A 23,162-nucleotide genomic window follows, 5' to 3' on the forward strand; every position below is an offset into this window, starting at 1 on the left:
AATTGAGCCCTTACTATTGAAGAAGGAAACAGTGAAAAATTATAAGAGAAAGTAAAAAGAAAGAAAAAGAAAAGTCTAGGAGAAAAATGTTGAAAAAAATTTGTTAAAAAGAGGAATAAAAAATATATGTATCTTGCCATATATAGCCTGAGAATGGAAAGAGAAGAAGTCAACAACTTAATGAAACATCTCAAGCAACTGGAAAGGGAAGAACATTCCAACCCCAAATGCAACAGAAGAAAAGAAATAACCACAATTAGAGGAGAGTTAAATGAAATTGAAAACAAAAGAATCATTCAACAGATCAAAGAATGGAAAAGCTGGTTTTTTGAAAAGATTAACAAAATTGATAAACTTACCTAAACTATTCAGAAACAAAACAGTAAAATTCTTAATATCATCATTCAGAAATGACAAAGGTAAAATAACAACAGACACCTCAGAAATTCAAAAAATTCTTAATGAGTACTACAAAAAACTCTATTCTCAGAAATATGAAAATCTGAAATAAATTGACTGATACTTGGAAGCACGCCAACTTCCTAGACTTCCCCAGAAATAATTAGAAATGTTGAACAGACCTATATCAAGTACTGAAATAGCATCAATTATATGAAATCTCCCAAAAAAGAAGAGTCCGGGACCAGACGGCTTCACATTGGAATTCTACCAAACCTTTAAAGAGGAACTAGTACCTATTTTACCTAATCTTCTCCAAAGCATAGAAAAAGAAGGAATACTTCCCAACACATTCTATGAAGCAAGTAGCACCCTAATACCCAAACCAGGAAAAGACCCAATAAGAAAAGAAAATTATAGACCAATATCTTTAATGAATATAGATGCAAAAATATTCAATAAGATCCTAGCAAACAGAATCCAGCATCATATCTAACAAATTACACACTATGACCAAGTGGGTTTTATCCCAGGGTCTCAAGGTTGGTTCATATACCTAAATCTATAAATATAATACATCACATAAACAAACTAAAAAACAAAGACCATATGATTCTCTCAATTGATGTAGAAAAAGCTTTTGATAATATCCAGCATCCTTTTATGATCAGAACACTTAAGAAAATAGGTATAGAAGGGACATTTCTTAAACTGATAGAGGCCATCTACAGCAAACCCACAGCTAATATCTTATTGAATGGAGTTAAATTGAAATCATTTCCGTTCAGATCAGAAAACAGGCAAGGTTGCCCATGGTCTCCACTGCTTTTTAACATTGTAATGGAAGTCTTAGCCATCACAATCAGGCAAGAGAAGGTGATCAAGAGCATCCAAATAGGAACAGAGGAGATCAAACTTTTACTCTTTGCAGATGATATGATTGTATATCTGGAAAACCCTAGGGATTCAACTATAAAACTCTTAAAAGTCATCAAAGAATACAGCAGCATCTCAGGTTACAAAGTCAATACTCACAAATCTGTAGCCTTTATATATACCAATAATAGTCAAACTGAAAAATCAGTCAAGGACTCTATTCCTTTACAGTAGTGCCAAAGAAGATGAAATATTTGGGAGTTTACCTAACAAAGGATGTGAAAGATCTCTATAAAGAGAACTCTGAAATTCTAAGAAAAGAAATAGCTGAAGATGTTAACAAATGGAAAAACATACCATGCTCATGGCTGGGAAGAATCAACATTGTTAAAATGTCCATACTACCCATAGCAATATGCAATTTTATTGCAATTCCTATTAAAGCACCACTGTCATACTTTAAAGACTTCGAAAAAATAATACTTTGTTTTATATGGAATCAGAAAAAACCTTGAATAGCCAAGACATTACTCAGAAATAAAAGCAAATCAGGAGGAATCACACTACCAGACCTCAGACTATCCTATAAATCAATAATGATCAAAGCAGCATGGTATTGGCACAAAATCAGAGAGGTAGATGTATGGAACAGAATAGAGAACTGACAGATGAACCCAGCTTCTTACGGTCATTTGATCTTTGCTAAGCCAATCAAAAACATTCAGTGGGGAAAAGACTCCCTATTTAACAAATGGTGCTGGGTGAACTGGTGACCTGTAGAAGACTGAAACTGGACCCATACCTTTCACCATTAACAAAGATAGACTCTCACTGGATAAAAGATTTAAACTTAAGACATGAAACTATAAAAATACTAGGACAGAGTGCATGGCAAACACTTGAAGAAATTGGCCTGGGAAAATATTTTATGAGGGGGAACCCCCAGGCAATTGAAGCAACACCAAAAATATATTACTGGGATCTGATCAAACTGAAAAGCTTCTGCATAGCCAAGAGTACATAAGTAAAGCAAACAGACAGCCCTCAGAATGGGAGAAGATTTTTGCAGGTTATGTTCCTGACAAAGGTCTGATAACCAGAATCCACAGAGAACTCAAACTAGTCAATAGAAACAGAACAAATAACACCTTTTCGTTGTATGCAAGAGACTTGAATGGAAGCTTCTCTGAAGAAGACAGGTGCATGGCCTACAAACACATGAAAAAATGCTCATCTTTAGTCATCAGACCATGCAAATCAAAACCACTTTGAGATATTATCTAACTTAGTAAGATTAGCCCACATCCCCAAATCGCAAAACCATAGATGTTGGCGTGGATGTGGAGAAAAGGGAACACTTCTGCATTGCTGGTGGAAATGCAAACTAATACGTTCCTTTTGGAACAATGCTGAGAATGTGCTGGAACATTTCTAAAGGACGAATTTGTACCTAAAGGGTTGGTGGGATCAAGGGAAGCTACTTTTAGAATTTGGTGGACATTGACAGATTGCCGCTGTAAATGCAGGACTTATTTCACATTCATGCAGAGGATAAGGACTCATTTATGCTCAGCTTCACTAATGTATTATTAAACTTTGATTTTTGGAAATCAGATTTCATAAGGTAATAAATAAGATAAAAATGGTACCATATAATTTTATTTATAATTTCTTTTATTGTTAGTGAATTTCAAAATTGTTTAAATGTTTAAGAGCCATTTCTATTAGATAACAAATAAGATGATCAATTGAAAAAAAAAAAGAAATGCAAAGATAAAGATGATCCAAAATAGAGAATGGAAAATAACAAATGAAAATTCATTGTATCTATTACACACAAAAATCATAGTAGATTTTCTCTACCTGCCATTGTCATTCTTGTATTCATTTTAATGTTATCAAATTACTAATTGAAATAAAGTAATACCTATTTCCATTTAGCTAGAATCACTTCTCAATTTCTCCATATGGATAAAATTTGTATTTATGTATATATAGATCATAATGCATATATTTTTATGATATAGGTAAAAGAACAGTTTGGCATTTACTTGCTAAATATACGTATGCATGAAGTTAAATAAATTTTCAATGTGTTTTATCACTGCTATTATTAGCTTTATTTACCCTAAGTTTTTAAGTAGTACACTTTTTTTTGTTTGTTTGTTTTATATTTTTTATTAAATCATAACTCTATACATTGATATGATCATGGGGCATCATACACTCGCTTCATAGACCATTTGACACATTTTCATCACAATGGTTGACATAGCCTTCCTGGCATTATCTCAGTTACTGTGCCAAAACATTTACATTCTACATTTAACAAGTTTCGCAAATACCCCTGTAAGATGCACCACAGGTATGATCCCACCCATCCCCCTCCCTCTACTCACCACTCCCCTCCCTCCCCTCCCTTTCCCACTTCCCCCTATTGTTAGGTTGTAACTGGGTTATAGCTTTCATGTGAGAGCCCCAAATTAGTTTCTTCCATTCTTGAGACACTTTACTAAGAAGAATATGTTCCAGCTCCATCCATGTAAACATGAAAGAGGTAAAGTCTCCATCTTTCTTTAAGGCTGCATAATATTCCATGGTGTACATATACCACAATTTATTAATCCATTCGTGGATCGATGGGCACTTGGGCTTTTTCCATTACTTAACAATTATGAATTGGGCTGCAATAAACATTCTGGTACAAATATCTTTGTTATGTTGTGATTTTTGGTCTTCTGGGTATATGCCCAGCAGAGGAATTACAGGATTGAATGGCAGATCTATTTTTAGATCTCTGAGTGTTCTCCATATCTCTTTCCAAAAGGAATGTATTAATTTGCATTCCCACCAGCAGTGCAGAAGTGTTCCCTTTTCTCCACACTCACGCCAACATCTCTGGTCTTGAGATTTTGTGATATAGGCTAGTCTCACTGGAGTTAGATGATATCTCAAAGTAGTTTTGATTTGCATTTCTCTGATGATTAAAGATGATAAGCATTTTTTCATATGTCTGAAGGCCGCGTGCCTGTCTTCTTCAGAGAAGTTTCTCTTCAAATCCCTTGCCCAGCCTGCGATGGGATCCCTTGTTTTTTTCTTGCTGATGCGTTTGAGTTCTCTGTGGATTCTGGTTATTAAACCTTTGTCAGAGATATACCCTGCAAATATCTTCTTCCATTCTGAGGGCTGTTTGCTTGCTTTACTTACTGTGTTCTTGGCTGTGCAGAAGCTTTTTAGTTTGATCAAGTCCCAGTAGTGTATTTTTGAAGCTGCTTCAATTGCCCTGGGGGTCCTCCTCATAAAATACTCACCCAGACCAATTTCTTCAAGGGTTTTCCCTGCACTCTCCTCTAGTATTTTTATAGTTTCATGTCTTAACTTTAAATCTTTAATCCAATGAGAGTCTATCTTAGTTAATGGTGAAAGGTGTGGATCCAGTTTCAGTCTTCTGCAGGTTGCCAGCCAGTTCACCCAGCACCATTTGTTAAATAGGGACTCTTTTCCCCACTGAATGGTTTTAATTGGCTTGTCAAAGATCAAATAGCGGTAAGTAGCTGGATTCATGTCTTGGTTCTCTATTCTGTTCCAGATATCCACTTCTCTGTTTTTGTGCCATTACCATGCTGTTTTGATCACTATCGATTTGTAGTAAAGTCTGAGGTCTGGTAGTGTGATTCCTCCTGTTTTGTTTTTATTTCTGAGTAATGTCTTGGCTATTTGAGGTTTTTTCTGATTCCATATAAAACAAAGTATTGTTTTCTCAAGATCTTTAAAATATGACAGTGGAGCTTTAATAGGGAGTGCGTTGAAATTATATCTTGCTTTGGGTAGTATGGACATTTTAATAATGTTGATTCTTCCCAGCCATGAGCATGGTATGTTTTTCCATTTGTTAACATTTTCAGCTATTTCTTTTCTTAGAGTTTCATAGTTCTCTTTATAGAGATCTTTCACGTCTTTTGTTAGGTAAATTCCCAAATATTTCATCTTCTTTGGCACTACTGTGAATGGGATAGAGTCCTTAACTGCTTTTTCAACTTGACTGTTGTTGGTGTATATAAAGGCTAGCGATTTATGGATGTTGATTTTGTAACCTGAGGTGCTGCAGTATTCCTTGATCACTTCTAGGAGTTTTGTAGTAGAGTCCCTAGTGTTTTCCAGATACACAATCATATCATCTGCGAAGAGCGAAAGTTTGATCTCTTCTGACCCTATATGGATACCCTTGATCGCCTTTTCTTCTCTAATTGTGGTGGCTAAAACTTCCATTACAATGTTGAAAAGCAATGAAGACAATGGGCAGCCTTGTCTGGTTCCTGATCTGAGTGGAAACGATTCCAATTTAACTCCATTCAATATGATATTGGCTGTGGGTTTGCTGTAGATGGCCTCTATCAGTTTAAGAAAAGTCCCTTCTAGACCAATTTTCTTGAGTGTTCTGATCATGAAGGGATGCTTGATATTATCAAAAGCTTTTTCTGCATCGATTGAGAGAATCATATGGTCTTTGTTTTTTAATTTGTTTATGTGCTGCATTACATTTATAGATTTACGTATATTGAACCAGCCTTGAGTCCCTGGGATAAAACCAACTGGGTCATGATGTATAATTTGTTTGAGGTGTTGCTGGATTCTGTTTGTTAGGATCTTGTTGAACATTTTTGCATCTATATTCATTAGTGATATTGGTCTATAATTTTCTTTTCTTGTTGGGTCTTTTCCTGGTTTGGGGATCAGGGTGATGTTTGCTTCATAGAATGTGTTGGGTAGTCTTCCTTCTTTTTCTACCTTTTGGAACAGGTTGAGTAATATAGGTACTAATTCCTCTTTAAAGGTTTGGTAGAATTCTGATGTGAAACCATCTGGTCCCGGGCTTTTCTTTTTTAGGGAGGTTTTGTATAGTTGATGCTATTTCTGAACTGGATATGGGTCTGTTCAACATTTCCACTAGATTCTGGCTAAGTCTTGGAAGGTGGCGTGCTTCCAAGTATCGGTCAATTTCCTTAAGATTTTCATACTTCTGAGAATAAAGTTTCTTGTAATATTCATTAAGGATTTTTTGGATTTCTGACGAGTCTGTTATTTCGTCTTTGTTGTTTCTGATTGATGAGATTAGAGATTTTACTCTTTTTTTTCTGATTAGGTTGGCCAGAGGTTTATCTATTTTATTGACCTTTTCAAAAGCCAGCTTTTTGATTTATTGATCTGTTGTATTATTCTTTTGTTTAATTCTGCTCTAATTTTGGTTATTTCTTTTCTTCTACTGGGTTTGGGGTTGGAATGTTCTTCCTTTTCCAGTTGCTTGAGATGTCCCATTGAGTTGTTAACTTCCTCTCTTTCTGTTCTCTTGAGGAAGGCTTGCAGTGCTATAAATTTCCCTCTTATAACTGCCTTTGTGGTGTCCCAGAGGTTCTGATAGTTTGTGTCTTAATTGTCGTTTTGTTCCAAAAAATTGGTGATTTCTTTCTTAATCTCATCTCTGACCCAGCTATCATTCAGCATAAGGTTATTTAACTTCCATGTTATTGTATGAGTATGCAGATTCCTGTTGTTACTCAATTCAAGTTTTATTCCATGATGGTCCGAGAAGATGCAAGGAATAATTTCTATTCCTTTAAATTTACTGAGGTTAGACTTGTGACCTAAAATGTGGTCAATTTTGGAGTAAGTTCCGTGGGTTGATGAGACGTATGTGTATTCAGTTTTGTTGGGATGAAATGTTCTGTAGATGTCTGCTAAATCTAAATATTGGATGGTTAGGTTTAAATCTAAGATTTCTTTTTTTTTTTTTATTGTTGTGGATTCATTGAGGGTACAATAAGCCAGGTTACACTGATTGCAACTGTTAGGTAAAGTCCCTCTTGCAATCATGTCTTGCCGCCATAAAGTGTGACACACACCAAGGCCGCACCCCCCCTCACTACGTCCCTCTTTCTGCTTCCCCCCCCATAACTTTAATTGTCATTAATTGTCCTTATATCAAAATTGAGTACATAGGATTCATGCTTCTCCATTCTTGTGATGCTTTACTAAGAATAATGTCTTCCACTTCCATCCAGGTTAATACGAAGGATGTAAAGTCTCCATTTTTTTAATGGCTGAATAGTATTCCATGGTATACATATACCACAGCTTGTTAATCCGTTCCTGGGTTGGTGGGCATCTAAGATTTCTTTGCTCAGCTTCTTGCTGGAGTATCAATCCAACACTGCCAAAGGAGTGTTGAAATCTCTGACAATTATGGAGCTGGAGGAAATCAAGTTACTCATGTCTGTTAGAGTTTCTCTTATAAATTGAGGTGCATTCTGGTTGGGTGCATAGATATTAATAATTGAGAGCTCATCATATTGAGTATTACCCTTAACAAATATGAAGTGACCATTCTTGTCCTTCCTTACTTTTGTTGGTTTAAAGCCTATGGTATCTGCAAATAAAATTGCAACACCTGCTTTTTTCTGATTACCATTTGCCTGAAATATGGATGACCATCCTTTCACCCTTAGTCTGTATTTGTCTTTTAAGTTAAGATGTGACTCTTGTATGCAACAAATATCTGGCTTGAGTTTTTGTATCCAGTCAGCTAACCTGTGCCTCTTTAGAGGACAGTTTAAGCCATTCATATTAATGGAGAGTATTGATAAGTCTGGTGGAATTTTGGGTATTGAGTTTTTCAAATGTCCAGTGGACATTTTTAATCCTTTCACAAGTGTGGGAGTTGGAGTTTGAGCCGAAGTTTCTGAGTGAGTTTACTTTTGTGGTATAGGATTGGGTTGGTCATTGTGGAGGATAGGTCTGAGAATATCCTGAAGAGCTGGTTTACTGATGGCAAATTTTTTCAACATATGAATGTCATTGAAGTATTTAATTTCTCCATCATAGATGAAACTCAGTTTAGCGGCATACAAGATCCTGGGTTGAAAGTTGTTTTGCTTTAGGAGATTAAAAGTCGATTACCACCCTCTTCTGCCTTGAAAAGTTTCAGCAGAGAGATCTGCAGTTATTCTAATATTCTTTCCTTTGAACGTAATGGTTTTCTTTCGCCGGGCTGCTTTGAGAATCTCTTTCATATTAACTTTAGTGAAGCTAATTATGATATGCCTGGGGGATGACTTATTGGGGTTGAATCGTGCTGGGGTTCTGAAGCTGTCTGCTATCTGAATTTCAGATTCTCTAGGCATGTCCGGCAAATTTTCTTTCATAATTTCATGCAGAAGGGCCTCTGTGCCCTTTGAGGCCACTTCATCATTCTCCGACATCCCAATTATACGTATATTGCTTTTCTTTGAATTATTCGAGAGTTCTCTGAGTGTGTGATCCGTTTTTGCTCTCCATTTCTCTTCCTCTTTGAGAGACTGGGAGCGTTCGAAGACTTTATCTTCAGTGTCAGAAATCCTTTCTTCTGCTTGCTCCATTCTGTTGCTGAGGGATTCCACTGTATTTTTCATATCTTTGAGGGCTGCAAATTCTTGCTTCAGTGTGTCTGAGTCTTTCGTGGTTTTGTCTTTAAATTTGTTAAATTCTTGAGACAACTTTTGAATTTCTTCTCAAATTCCTAATTCCATTTTATTGATCTTGTCTGCAATCCAAATTCTGAATTCGATTTCTGACATCTCAGCCAGTTGTTTATGAATGGTATCTTCAATCACATCTGCCGTATCTTTTCTTGGGGGGGTTGATCTATACTGGTTATTCATGTTACCAGAGTTTTTCCGCTGATTCCGCCCCATGGTTATTTTACTCCCTTTGGTTTTTCCCCTGGGGTTTTATCGAGGGCCCGTACAGTGTTGTGGCCTGGGAAACTGGGGCCCTGTCTTGTGTGGTGGGGCTAAGTGGTTCTGTCTTGTTGTCAGCTGGTTTCTGTTCGATCCTATTGTAACATTTACTCTGGCTTGAAGTCTCAGCTGTGTGGAAAAACCAGCAATTAAGTCACCCCGCCCGCCCACCTCTGCGACCAGTTGGAAAAGGAAAATCAATCCTTCCTACAACCGCATACTCAGGGCACCGCCTGAAAAGTCCTCAGTCTATTAGTTTAGTTCAAAAGGTCCAAATCGATTGTCTCAATGGGCACCTGTCTCGGGTGGGAGAGTTCAAGAGGTCTCTGGGAACTGGATCACACGGGTCCGGTGACTCCTCTGATGTGGCTTACTCCAGTGCTGCGTGGAGTCAGGAGGAGCCACCTAGCAAATAGTTCAGTCTGGGAAGGTTGATGTCTCCTTCCCCACTTTGCCCCTCCGTCGGACCCAGTCACTGGTATCTCTGCAGACGGGTAACCCAGTTGCCCGCAGTGAACAGACACTCCAGGGGTTTGCACGTGCCTGAATCGCAAGGAAGTCTGCCAGGCCCCGCCGTCTACCGCTATCTAGCAGGAGGAGATGGGGCCTGACATCTTTGAGTGCGTGATGCAGGTGGTGGGAGGGAGGTGTTCACTCAGGCTTTGCCCCATCCCTGATGGATGCTGCTAACAGAACAGAACAGACAACTTTGAGGGGTTCTGTCTCTGTTTCGGCTAAAATCGCCTACAGAAAACGGGCTGTTCTGAGTTCAAACGTCTATCCTGCTGGAGGTTTGTGTCCGATTACCTCTCTGAGTCGGCCCTGCCCTGGAAGCTTCCCGGGTTTGTGAGCAGCATCAGGCAAATCCTTTGCTCACTGGTGGCCTCCTCTGGTTGGCCATGGAGACAGGTGGTGTGGCTTCAGAATATTCAGAAGTGAGCCGTTTTGCTTTTGTTTGTGTCCTTGTGATCACAGCTTGCCTCAGCGGTGTTGATGTGCGTTCTTCAACCTTCTCTCTTGGTGCGGCTCAAATCCACCAGGATACTTACTAAATTCCTGTCCCTTAACTCTCCTTCTGGACGGGATCCTCTGTTGAAAGCTGGCTTCAGTCCGCCATCTTGTCTCTCCCCAAGTAGTACACTTAATAGGAAGTTTCATGTCATATGTTTACCTCTCCACATATTCCTTATAATATGATGTAAAACATCAGTTTATGCTGAGTCAAAGATACAGTATTACTTAATATATGGAACTATGGCTTACAGTAGCCAAAAGAGAATTAATTCACTTAGTGATATGTATGTGTTCCTCCAAGCTATTTTATTACACATAAAGGAATTTGTAAATGTTAATTAACTTTTGGGGATACTTCCATATAGTTTACATATGACCATGAGATATAAGAAGATATTTAAGTCTTGTAAAGCATTGTATACTCATGCTAGGCTAACACAAAGTAAGTGTTTAACTAATATTTGCTGGATGAATGAATGAGTGAATGAATATTATTGATTGTGACTTTAGGAATTAATCTTTTCTAGTGTAATCTTGAGATATATAAAGTAGTTATATAAATTTTATTATGATTTATGATTAGTTATTGCTATGTATATCATTCATGTCACCCGTTTCAAATATCTTAATATTTGGTACAAATGATAAACATCTTGCCATATGTTCTATACATCCACTGGGATAGCACAAATTAATAGGGGATTCCTGAGTATTGCTTAAATTAGATTGGGAAAAGAATATAACCATGTTAAATACTTTATTTATGCTGATGAGAATACCTCAGTTGTAAAGGAATAAATTTATAGTACAATTGCTTGTAAAAATCCATGTTTTAAAGGTAATATAAGAATACTCAGTTGGCGTTTTATCTTAGGTAATGAGTATCTTGATGTTAACATGTTCTTAATAATGATACAAATGTCCTTATTATTAGCATCATTATCTTCTTACAGACAGTATTTTATAATGTCTCGTTATTATCTGTCGATTAGCAGTGCCGATTTAAACACTCAAATTAATTTAATCCATTGGATTCAAACCCAGTTGCAGTATAGTTTCTCATTTGCATAAGGTGATCACATTTGACTAGCGGCCTTATTATGAACCTGAGTACCACAGGACAATTGATGACAAAATCAATTCCTAAAATTATTATATTGAACTTTACATAAACTTAACAGTCCCATCCAAGTATTTACAAATAATTATAGATTGCTATAATTTACTTATTTTAAGTTTTGTGAACATTAGAAACATATATAGAATAAAAGTATTCTAGGAGTAGTGACATTTTGAGGTCACTGTGAAAGTAGGAAGTTTGTAACATACAAAGTCGTCAATACTATAGGAATTTTTGAGGTCTCATTGCTATTCTTGGAATTCTCTATTTATCTGAGCCTATGGTTGTGATCCATAAGGAACGCTTTTAAAAACAAGAAGGCCAAAGGCAATAATAGCTACTGGTCAATAGCTCCTTATCAAGGCAAAAGTATGATTATTTTTAAAAATCTATTTAAGCAACTATTGTATATTTGTTTTATTCTAGTGATTCTAAAAACAGCATTGATCACTCATGGACTTCTTATCACTTTGTGACCCCAGGATTTAGACCAAGTTTTATAACACAAAGAAAATACAGTAGAACCTTCACAGTTGACTACTTCCCTACATTGACCACCTCCTAAAGTTGATCTAATTTTCATAGACCAGATATGCACCACATGTATATATCAGTACAGTAGGCCTAGTTCCTTTTGTTGACCACCTCCATATGTTTACCAGTTTGTTACAGCCCCTTGGGCAGTCAACTTAACAGAGGTTCTACTGTAATGTGAAGATTCAAAAAATAAAACTGTGAACTATAGGTATTAGAGACATTTATTCTGAATTTTTAACAATTAGTTTATTTGAAAAGGGCAGAGGTTACGTTATGTTTTAATGAAAAAACCCAAAAAATTAAGTTATACCAAATGAGCATTATCTACATGTAGATTAGTAAGAATCTTGTTATTTTTAGAATAATCTCAATATATTCTTTATTCAGTAGCATTTTCATCCTGAATGCACTTAATTTGTCTTCCCTAGTGGAGATTTGTCTTCCATAGTGGAATTTAAGGCATATTGAGAGACTATGACAATTTTCTTGCCTATTTTTTTGACTGGGTTGAAATTTCTGAATGACTCTAGAAGTGGTTTCAATATGATTCAGATCCCTTTTTATAGATAAGAAATGGTTGTTAGACTATTATTTCTTTATATACAGTTGTCTTAAACTGGAGGTGGCTTGAAAATTAAATTGTTGATTATTGCATAAGAAAGATACTGTGCTCTTAGGGAAAATATTCCTTTGGTGAATATTTGTATTGATTTTAAAATACATATATTAAAAGTCATTTTTTCTTTCAGTAGCAGCAATGACTTTTGTGTTGAGTGAACATAGCAAATTACTTGCCATCTCTCATAAGACCATAATTTTCACTAGAAATCATTATCCAGTCTTAGACTGTAATCACTTTAAATTGGCCAGTTGGGCACAACTTAGGACTGTTAGGACTTTAGTTATTCAGATAATTTATTTTATTATTATAGGTAGTAAACTCATTTATTTTTTCTATATTTTACATCATTAAAACAAAATGAGTCTTAATGGGCTGGTAAAACTTTTTTGTTGTTGTTGGGGATTCATTGAGGGTACAAAGAACCAGGTTGCACTGATTGCATTTGTAAAGTAAAATCCCTCTTAAAATTATAAACCATGATTCCCCCACCCCCTCCCTCTGTCGTTCTCTCTGCTCCCCCATTCCTTCACCCCCCACCATGTGCTAGGTCATCAATTGTCCTCATATCAGACTTGAGTACATTGGATTCTGGCTTCTTCATTCTTGTGATGCTTTACTAAGAAGAGTGCATTCCACCTCCATCCAGGTTGATACAAAAGATGTAAAGTCTCCATTCTTTTTAATGGCTGAATAGCATTTCATGGTATACATATACCACAGCCTGTAAATTCATTCCTAGGTTGATGGGCATTTAGGTTGTTTTCACAAGTTGGCAGTTGTAAATTGAGCTGCGCTAAATAGTCTAGTGCAAATGTCCTTATGATAAAAGGATTTTGTTTTCTTCTAGCTAGATGCCCAGTAATGGGATTGCAGGATCAAATGGGAGATATAGTTTGAGTTCTTTGAGGATTCTGCATACTTCCTTCCTAAAAGGTTGCATTAGTTTGCAGTCCCACCAGCAGTGTAAAGATGTTCCCTTCTCTCCACATCCACGCCAGCATCTGTAGCTTCGGGATTTCGTTATGTGAGCCATTCTCTCTGGGGTTAGGTGATACGTTACTGTGGTTTTGATTTACATTTATCTGCTAATTAGGGACGAAGAGCATTGTTTCATGTGTTTGTTAGCCATTCGTCTGTCTTCTTCAAAGAAGGTTCTATTCATCTCTCTTGCCCATTAATATAAGGGATTGTTGGCTCTTTTCATGTTAATTAATTTGAGTTTTCTGTAGGTCCAAGTTATCAAGCTTTTGTCCAATTCATAAGATGCAAGTATCTTTTCTCATTCTGATGGTTGTCTGTTTGGTTGTTGTCTCCTTAACTATACAGAAGCTATTCAGTTTAATTAAGTCCCATTTGTTTATTTTTGTTGTTGTTGTAATTGCCATTGAAGTCTTCTTCATAACATCTTTCCCCAGGCTGATAATTTCAAGTGTTTTCCCCAGTCTTCTTTGAGGATTTGTATTGTTTCATGCTACTGAGTGGAGAAAGGTGCTGGTCCCCAGTCTTTTACATGTGGATATCCAGTTCTCCCAGCACCACTTATTGAATAGGGATTCTTACCCCCAGTTTATGTTCTTGTTTGGTTTATCAAAAATTAAGTGGCTGTAAGATGTTAGTTTCATCTCATGGTTTTCTAGTCAGTTCCAGATGTCTATGTCTCTATTTTTGTCCCAATGCCATGTGATGTTTTCATCACTATGGCCTTATAGTATAGTCTAATGTCTGGTAGGCTGATGCTCCCAGCTTTGTTTTTATTACCAAGAATAATTACCTTAGCTATACAGGTTTTTTTTTCTGGTTCCATATAAAGCAAAGAATTGTTCTTTCCAGATCTTGAAAGTATGATATTGGTAGGGCTGAAAATACTTTGATGAATTCTGTAGCACATTGCAGGTTTCCAACATGCTAACATCCATGAATACGTTTCCTTAGCAAAAATGTACTGTGGCTGTATGGTGCTTTTCCTCTAAAAAAGAAAATCAATAATTCCCTTGTGATTGCCTTAACAAAAGATTAGATGAATTAAAACAATAAATATCAGGGCGGCATCTGTGGCTCAAAGGAGTAGGGCACTGGCCCCATATGCCGGAGGTGGTGGGTTCAAACCCAGCCCTGGCCAAAAACTGCAAAAAACAAAAAACAAAACAAACAAACAAAAAAACCCTCCAAAACAATAAATATCATTATTACCTCAAAATGATGTTATATTTTTAACGGTGATAAAGAAACAGTATAATTATACCTATATGAATCAGTAATGAAATTTTGCACATGAATTTGGGCGCAAGAGCCTAACACTCTACTTGACTGAAAAAATGTTGGCTTTACTTTTCTAATATTTTTTGATAGTGTCATTACTTGCAACTGTATTTTTATATTGGAAGAGGTAAAGTGCTAACACTTGAGTGTAATGATAGCTGTAGAATTTCTGTCCAGGTGGGATTTAGGAATTTGACTTCATGCTTCATTTTCATACCAGACTGTCACATTTTTGGGGGAGGGGCTGACTTAGTTGAGAGGTGGACTGATGGAGGTTATGTGGGAATAAAGCCGCTTCTTAGTACTGTCACTCACTCCTCAAGGTTTCAGTCCTTTTAACTGTTTCAGAGTATAGGGTTACTTTCTGAAGAAGACAAAAGTAAATCTTCTATTCTAAGAGAGCAAATAGTATTTTTAAAATGGTGAAGGAAACAAAGCTAACTTACTTAAAAGACTACATCTTTGAGTTCTTTAATTATTTGTATACAAATGAGTGCTACAGTTGTGCAACCTGCAAATGGTTCCTACCTATTCTTGAAAACAGTTTCAGTAACAATTTTTAAATGGCAGCATGTTAGTCCTAGGTACTTGGGGCTGAGGCAAGAAAATCGCTTCAGCACAGAAGTTTGAGGTTGCTGTGAGCTGTGATGGCACAGCACTCTACCGAGGGTGACAAAGTGTGACTCTGACTCATAAATGAATTAAATAAATAGCAATGTGTTTAGCAGTTAAAGTTACCTGAGATGCTTTCAAGCAATTTCACTGAATTAAAAAGATGTATAAATTTAGCATATTTTAGGAATAATGCATGTCTTCCTTTTCTTCTAATTAGTCTAAATTAGTGAGATTTTACTATGTGTTTAATTCCAGTGCTGCTGTAGGTATCTGGTAAAGAAGTAATTAATGTTGCACATTAGGTAAGAGGGAGCAATTGATTTTTGGTTCTATTTGGCTTATCTTTTCTGCTTAAGTGCTGATATTTAATTTGTAGGGAAACCTCTAAACAGGTCTATATTTTTATGTTTATCCTCTTCCTTGAACTAATGAAATAAACACATTTATTGATTTCAGAAAGAGCTTTATTAATGTAGTTAATATGCCTTACTAATGTTATTCCATGTACTTGCATTAGTACCATTATGGTTTATGAATCAACATTTTTCTTTCAGTGCAAAAGAATTCAGACGCTTCAGAAGAAAAGAGGACTCTGCCTACAAAGAAAAAAGTGAAAGAATTGAGAATTTTGGACTCGAAAACAGCCCAGAATCTGTGTATGTAGTATCTTCTACATTAAGGATGCTGGTGGTTGTGATGATAAAGGGCTGTTGAATGTATTTAAACCAAATTGTAACTTTTTTGAACAGGTGTATTTTGCATCTACTAGAAGCAAACTTTTCCATAAGCATGATTTAAGATGCCTTTTTGTCACTTAGTCAGGATGGAGAAAATGATACCTTAGCCCTAATCAGTTTAGATGAAACTTAAAAATAGAAAAGCTTTGAAAAGCACTGATAGTAAAGCACTGTTGGAGGCCATAGTGAAACGTAAGGCAGAATTGATCAACCCATTGTTTTTTTCTTCTACTTAAACCTGCAAATGATATTTTTAGAGTATTCACGTATTAAATTAGGCACATCTTTTACTAATATTCCTTTGTATATGAAGTAATTATGATATGAGCTAGTTAAATTGTTAACCACGGTGCTTTAAAACTGGTTAGTGAACCTTGAAGCCTTTAACAAACCAGTCAGCCATTAAGTTTGCTTTTGCTAAAGCAGCTGAACAGTTCCACTTCATTTAAGTAAGCCTTTAAGTTTTACCTTGACATACTCTCCCCTCTGGGTTGAATTCAATTTTTTTTTTTTTTGTCACTACAGTAGACTGTGTTTAGATTCCGAGGATGCTAAAACATTATATATGAGAAATTTCAACACATTAAGCATTTCTAATTGTACAAAAGGATACCATGGGAGTTATTTTGTTAAGGAATGTGGTATAGGGAATCAGATTAAAATAAACAACTCATCATTTTTATGTCAGTAGGAATGTTCTGAGAAAAGCAGTCTTCTACTTGCTGTTGTGAATGTGTACATTGCTTACCCAATATAACATTTTCTTTACTAAGTTGATATTCAGTACTTTTTTTCAGAACATGGTATGTAATTTCTGGTTGATATCCATCAACTTTATTTATTTAGATTGTGGGGCTCTCATTTGATCTTTCTGTGCAGCTAATCATTTGTCTCTAGACAGTGAGGATTTTTTTTTCTTTTGATGCCCATGAATGCATATACACTTTTCATGAAAAGAATTTCTTAGAAATATATTCAGGTTTTGATGATAAGAACACATCTACGTTCTTTAAAAAAATAAGTTTAATGGAGATTAGAATGGAATGTGTTGTTAAGAAATATCGTCTAAGTATTTGAAAAATACCATATGAGCTATTCTAGGTATAATTTGTTGAGTTATTCTAATATAAAATAATATATAAACAATTAAGAAAAATTGAGAGGAGAAATTATGATTCAATATATAAAACAACTAATAGTATACTATAGGAATGTCAGCAAGAGCACATTGATGATTTTGGCAGTTCAGTTTTTTTCTTATGTAGAAGAATTTCAAAGTAGATTACAATTTTTTTTTAATTTGGTTACTTTGGCTTGGCGCCTATAGCTCAAATGGCCAAGGCACCAGCCACATACACCAGAGCTGGTAGGTTCGAATCTGGCCCGGGCCTGCCAAACAATGACAACTACAACCAAAAAATAGCCGGTGTTGTGGAGGGCTCCTGTAGTCCCAGCTACTCGGGAGGCTGAGGCAAGAGAATCGCTTAAGCCCAGGAGTTTGAGGTTGCTGTGAACTGTAATGCCATGGCACTCTACCCAGGGTGGCAGCTTGAGACTCTTGTCTCAGAAAAAAAAAAAAAATTTTTTTTTTTTTTTGGTTACTTTACTGTCATTCCTTAGAATTACTGTGTTGGATGTACCTGGCACACTAAATTCTACATGAAATTAAAAGGCCAACTCGAAATAAAATTTCTGAGTATTCATGGGTCATTTTCTTTTTTTTTTTTTTTTGGCCGGGGCTAGGTTTGAACCCGCCACCTCCGGCATATGGGACCAGCGCCCTACTCCTTGAGCCACAGGCACCGCCCATGGGTCATTTTCTATCTGCCCTTTATAAAATGCATAAGCATATACTCAAGAGTACTATTAGTAGGTTTATTTTGTATTTAAATATGCAGAAGCTATAAACATGAGAGTCTACAGGCCATTTTGCCTAGGTGGATAGAGTACATCAAATGGAGCAACTTTTTTTGTTGGTTCATAATTCTATAAATTAGCATTAGTTTTAGAACTTTTATATTTTGAGTGTATGAAATAGGAATCAGGTATTTATTAGGACTTTAAAATTTTAATACTGTTCGGTTTTTAATAAAATCAAATTTTATTTTAGCTATTTTTCTGGGATCATATCGCATGCCATATGAAGATATAAAAAACATTATTTTGGAAGTTAATGAAGAGCTACTGAGTGAGGCCTTAATTCAGGTAACCTGGATTGTTTCCTTTTTAAATTCATTTTCACAAATATTTTCAGATTGCTATCTTCTCAATGAGTTCTGAGAAAATGCTCTTTTATATTTGGATAATAGAATTAGAAGAATCTAGATGGGTTGGGGTAGTCTTCTAGATAGTAAGAGAGCTCAACATACAAAGTCTAGTTTCTATTTGTTTCTGCCGTTTATTAGCTATGTGTCACCTTAAATATAAGAATACACATGTGTAAATATATAATTTTCTGTCATTCGCTGTACATAAAACTATATGTATTTCATCATCACAATGCTGATCATGAAATATATGGAGATATTGTTATTACCATTTTATGAGTAAAAAAAACCAAGGGGTCAAGAAATGAAATAGCTTACTCAAGATCAATGGGTAATTGTTAAATTGATACTTAAGATTATTTAACAAATGGGTACTTGTGTGGGAATTATGTTCTGTATTTTGTATGTTTATTATCTCATTGAAACCTACTACAATCTTATGAAAAAATACTCTTATCATAATTTTACTAATAAGGAAACTGAGGTTTAAAGAGATTATTGAAAGTCATATACGCTTATAAGTGGCATAGTAGCAGAGCTGGGATTCAAAACAAGGTCCATCTTAATTCTAAAGCCATGATTTTATTTTGTCTCCGTGGAGAAACTATTTGAGAAACTATTTAAGCTTTCTAAACCTCTGTTTCATCATCTGAAATTTCAGGGTCCTAGGGAGGATTAAACGAAATACCTCCCCTCGTATAATACAACCCTGTACATATATAACATATGATTTAAATTCTTGGTATGTTTGACTGTATCTGTTTGAATTTTGCGAAAGAAGAACTACAAAGATTTTTTGTGTAAAAGTATAGTGATTATAGTTTTTTATTTTGTTCTTTTGTTGTCTTTTGTATTTGAGCCATGCAATTTGTTTTGATTTTAAGAAGACACAGAGTAGACTTGGTGCCCATAGCACGGTGGTTATGGTGCCAGCCACATACATCAAGACTGGTGGGTTTGAACCCAGCCTGGGCTAGCTAAACAACAATGACAACCACAACAAAAAAATAGCCCAGCATTGTGGCAGGTATCTGTAGTCCCAACTACTTGGGAGGCTGAGGCAAGAGAATCGTTTGAGCCCAGGAGTTTGAGGTTGCTGTGAGATGTGATGCCACAGCACTCTACCAAGGGCGACATAGTGAGACTCTGTCTGGAAAAAAAGAAAAAGAAAAAGAAAAAAAGACCTGGAGTAGTTTATGCTGTAACTTTAACAATATGATCATGTCCCCCTCATACTATCTCTACATCTCAGAGAACTTGTGTTTATAATTAGAACAAGCTATATCCTCATGGAAGGTCCTTTATTTTGCATTGTAAATCAGTTTTTATCTCGTGCGTGTGTGTGTGTGTGTGTGTGTGTGTATACACACATGATCTTGTGTGTGTGTATATGAGACAGAGTCTCACTCTTTTGCCCTAGGTAGAGTGTCATAGCTTCAGTCTAGCTTTCAGCAACCTCAAACTTCTGGGTTCAAGCAATGCTCCTGCCTCAGCCTGTTGAGTACAGGGACTACAGGCACCCACCACAGCACCCAGCTAGTTTTTCTATTTTTAGTACGGGGGAGTCTCACTCTTAACTCAAGTTGGTCTCAAACTCCTGAGCTCAAGCATTCCACCTGCCTCGGCCTCCCAAAGTGCTAGGATTTTTGGCATGAGCCACTCACTGAACCTGGCCTATCTCATGCATATGTTTTAAATTTAGACATGATTAGTTTTTGTAGGACTAAGGTTTAATGAGTTTATTCAAGATCTTCATTATCATCACATGATTGTATCAATAAGAGTCACTCTTTGATAAGAAACACTTTTGTGGAAAATAATTATGAAAAAATAATCTTTTAGCAACAAGCAGGTCCATAGTTCTCTGAGTTGAAATGGGGAGCTGATCACATTTGCCTTGACTCTTTTAGTTGGTAAGTTGTTTGTACAATAATGACAGGGCACAAGACATGAAGACTAAATGTGATTTAGTTCTCTCTCTCTCTTTCTTTCTTTCTTTCTTTTTTTTTTGGTTGTAGGATTTATTCTTAAAATACAATAAGACAAACTTGTGACTCCTACTCAATAATTGAGCTTCCTAATCTTTTCTATGTAATCGAATTATAGAAAAATAGAACCATATTTTGAAGAATTAATCCATGCAGCCATTATTTTACCCATTAAAATGGTGGAACTTTTCCTTCACATGCCTTGCTAAATAAGAAAGAATAGAAATATGCAGAATCGGGGCGGCGCCTATGGCTCAAGGAGTAGGGCGCTGGTCCCATATGCCAGAGATGGCGGGTTCAAACCTAGCCCCGGCCAAAAAAAAAAAAAAAAAAAAGAAAGAAATATGCAGAATGGCACTGTTGTATTTTTTTGCCAGTAATATTAAAAATCTTCATTTTTTGAAAGTCTTATTTTCAACTCTTTAGGGACAGAGAGACAGGACATAAACAGAGATTCTTACTTAGAAATGTCCCTTATATGGAACAAGCTTTTAAAATGTATATAGAGAAATTTATTTATACTTAGAAATGGGATTTTTTTTTTTTGTTTCAATTGTTTGGTAGCAAAAGCAATATATGTTTCCCTCTTTAAATTGGCTAAGTCTCATCCAGCTGGGAGGAATGAATTGCTTACCATTTGGAGATGACAATAAATTATGTCCAAATTCCTGGAGTTAATCTTGTCCATTATGCAGTAAAAACTATAAAATCACATTGTTATGCTGGATCTTGGATTGTACTCTGGGAAGCTGAGTGAAAGAGAATTACAAACTGCAGATCCCGCATGGCTTCTGTACATTTTCTGTTTGTCATGTACGAGTTGACCTGGACTAGCGTCATCTCTTCTTACCTTTTAGACTTCCGTTCCTTTTCCAAGTCTTTATCTCTCTCTCGTTCCCTTATCTGTGCTTTTGATCTCCTTCCTTCTCTACCCCACCAATGTCTTGTCTTCTGTTTTGTGCCCTATGTGTGCTAAAGACTCTGTTTTCTTTAAACCAACTGGATTTCCTTCTAAGTTCCAGACACTCTAAAATTCTTCTTAGAACTTATCCTGCTTCATCAATTCATTTTCTTAGTTCTGCCTGTGGGAAGAAAACATGTAATATAATATGCATAACTGGAATTGTGCTACTTGGGTACAAGGCATAAACAGTGAGTAACTGAGTTATCAAGATTATTAGAGATTAGTATTGCTAGGCTGATATGTGGTTCATTCCTATAATATTAGCACTTTGGGAGGCCAAGTCGGCAGGCTGGCTTTATGCCAGGAGTTAGAGACCAGCCTGGGCAAGAATGAGACACTGTGTGTACAAAAACTAGAAACTTAGTGGGCCATGAAGGCGTCTGCTTGTACTGTCAGCTACTTGAGAGGCTGAGACAAGAGGATCACTTGAGCCCAGGAGTTTAAGGTTGCAGTGAGCTACGGTGATGCCACTGTACTATAGCCCACGTAACAGCGTGAGGCCCTGTAGCAAACATACATACATATATACATACATATATATGTGTGTATGTGTGTGTGCGTGTATGTATGTGTATATATATATATATATATATATATATAAAATTTCTTTTTTCTAGACAAATCAAGTGTCTGACTATCTTGTGTTAAGGAGGATGCTCCTGGGTTGAAACAGCTGTATTGTTTTCCAGCCCCCAAAGGAGACTGCTTCTCTTAGGCAGGAAAAAAAGACTAGAAACACCAACACCTTTGTCCCCTTCCTATTCCAGAAACATTTGCTTCAGTCATGCAAAAGTAACATCAATTTGCCATTCATATGAGCTGTTTACCATTTATGTCTAATTACCATGTAGCACATCGATAATGCATACCATTAAATATGTATTATCAGATTAACTTTGTTGTAAGTTCTATTTGATTACAATGCTAAAATCCATCCATGCATAATCATAGTATATTGCTCATGTAGCATGGTTGTCTCCTCATAACAAGAAAAACAACAAAAAACAATTAAGGATACATCACTTCCTGGAGACTTGAATTAACACCAGTATTATCTCTTCTTGTATGGGTCAATAGTCTCTTCCCTGCCAGACAATTAATAGATTTTAGGTATTTGGCAGGATAATTGTCTTACTAGAAAAATTTACTTTTATTTAATGGGCAAGATCAAGTTCAAATTTTAAGGTTATTAGTAAAAATACTAATTTCCCCCTTTATTTCAAAATTTCTAACTTTAACTAGAAACTGAGTTTACGTTGTGGGAGAAATTGAAATGTCCTAAAATATTTTCATTAATGACTAGAAACATTTGAAAGTGCACCATATCCTGATGTTGTTGAGAAGGTTTTAATATGTGCAATTATGAGTTCCTGCCAAGTAATGTGTACTAAATTTAGATGATTCTTGGAATCATTATCCTTGCTTTAAAGTTCAGCTTCAGTGTAATTTAATTTGTTCTATTGAGACAAAAATCTAAGATTAGTCAGGGTTTTTAGGATATTGGTGGTAAAAACTGGAATTATTTGTAGACATACTTACATATAGAACATTGGCAAAGGAATAAAACTAGCTGTTTGAAAAAAGCTATTCAAGGGTTAAGGGAAGAATAAAAGTGTGTTCCATTTGAAATCATTTGTGCATGCAAATGATTCTTAAATGCTGAGTAATTTGGTAGGGATTTTATACTCATATTCACAAGGCATATGCGAGAAAAGGTGACCAACATGGAAGGTGGCATATTGTTCCTGCTGAATAATTGGCAAAGATAGGAGAAAGCAGAATTTGATAACCAGGGATTCGAAGTCCTCTTTAGGGATCCATGGAGAAAATTAAGGAGGTGCTGAACTTAGATGTGAAAAATATTGCATCTTTATTTTCATGAAGTTCTAATGAATATTTAGTACATCATTTAATTAAGAATATAGGCAACAGACCAAAGTAGTATTAACTCTAACTTTGTCACTAATAGAAATAATAAATATTTTTATATCT

The 23,162-nt window shown here is 35.9% G+C and overlaps 1 protein-coding gene across 3 annotated transcripts in view; it reads left to right on the forward strand.

Moving 5' to 3' along the window:
- DIAPH2 (diaphanous related formin 2) overlaps window positions 1–23,162 on the forward strand; it is a 1,060,116-nt gene that overhangs the window by 453,730 nt on the left and 583,224 nt on the right. For all 3 annotated transcript variants that reach the window (XM_053581174.1, XM_053581176.1, XM_053581177.1), the window contains 2 exons: window positions 15,769–15,870; window positions 18,062–18,156. In XM_053581174.1, the coding sequence (XP_053437149.1) occupies window positions 15,769–15,870; window positions 18,062–18,156 (197 nt within the window). The remainder of the gene's footprint in view (window positions 1–15,768; window positions 15,871–18,061; window positions 18,157–23,162) is intronic.

Source organism: Nycticebus coucang, chromosome X (genome assembly GCF_027406575.1).
Source record: "Nycticebus coucang isolate mNycCou1 chromosome X, mNycCou1.pri, whole genome shotgun sequence".
NCBI lineage: Eukaryota > Metazoa > Chordata > Mammalia > Primates > Lorisidae > Nycticebus > Nycticebus coucang.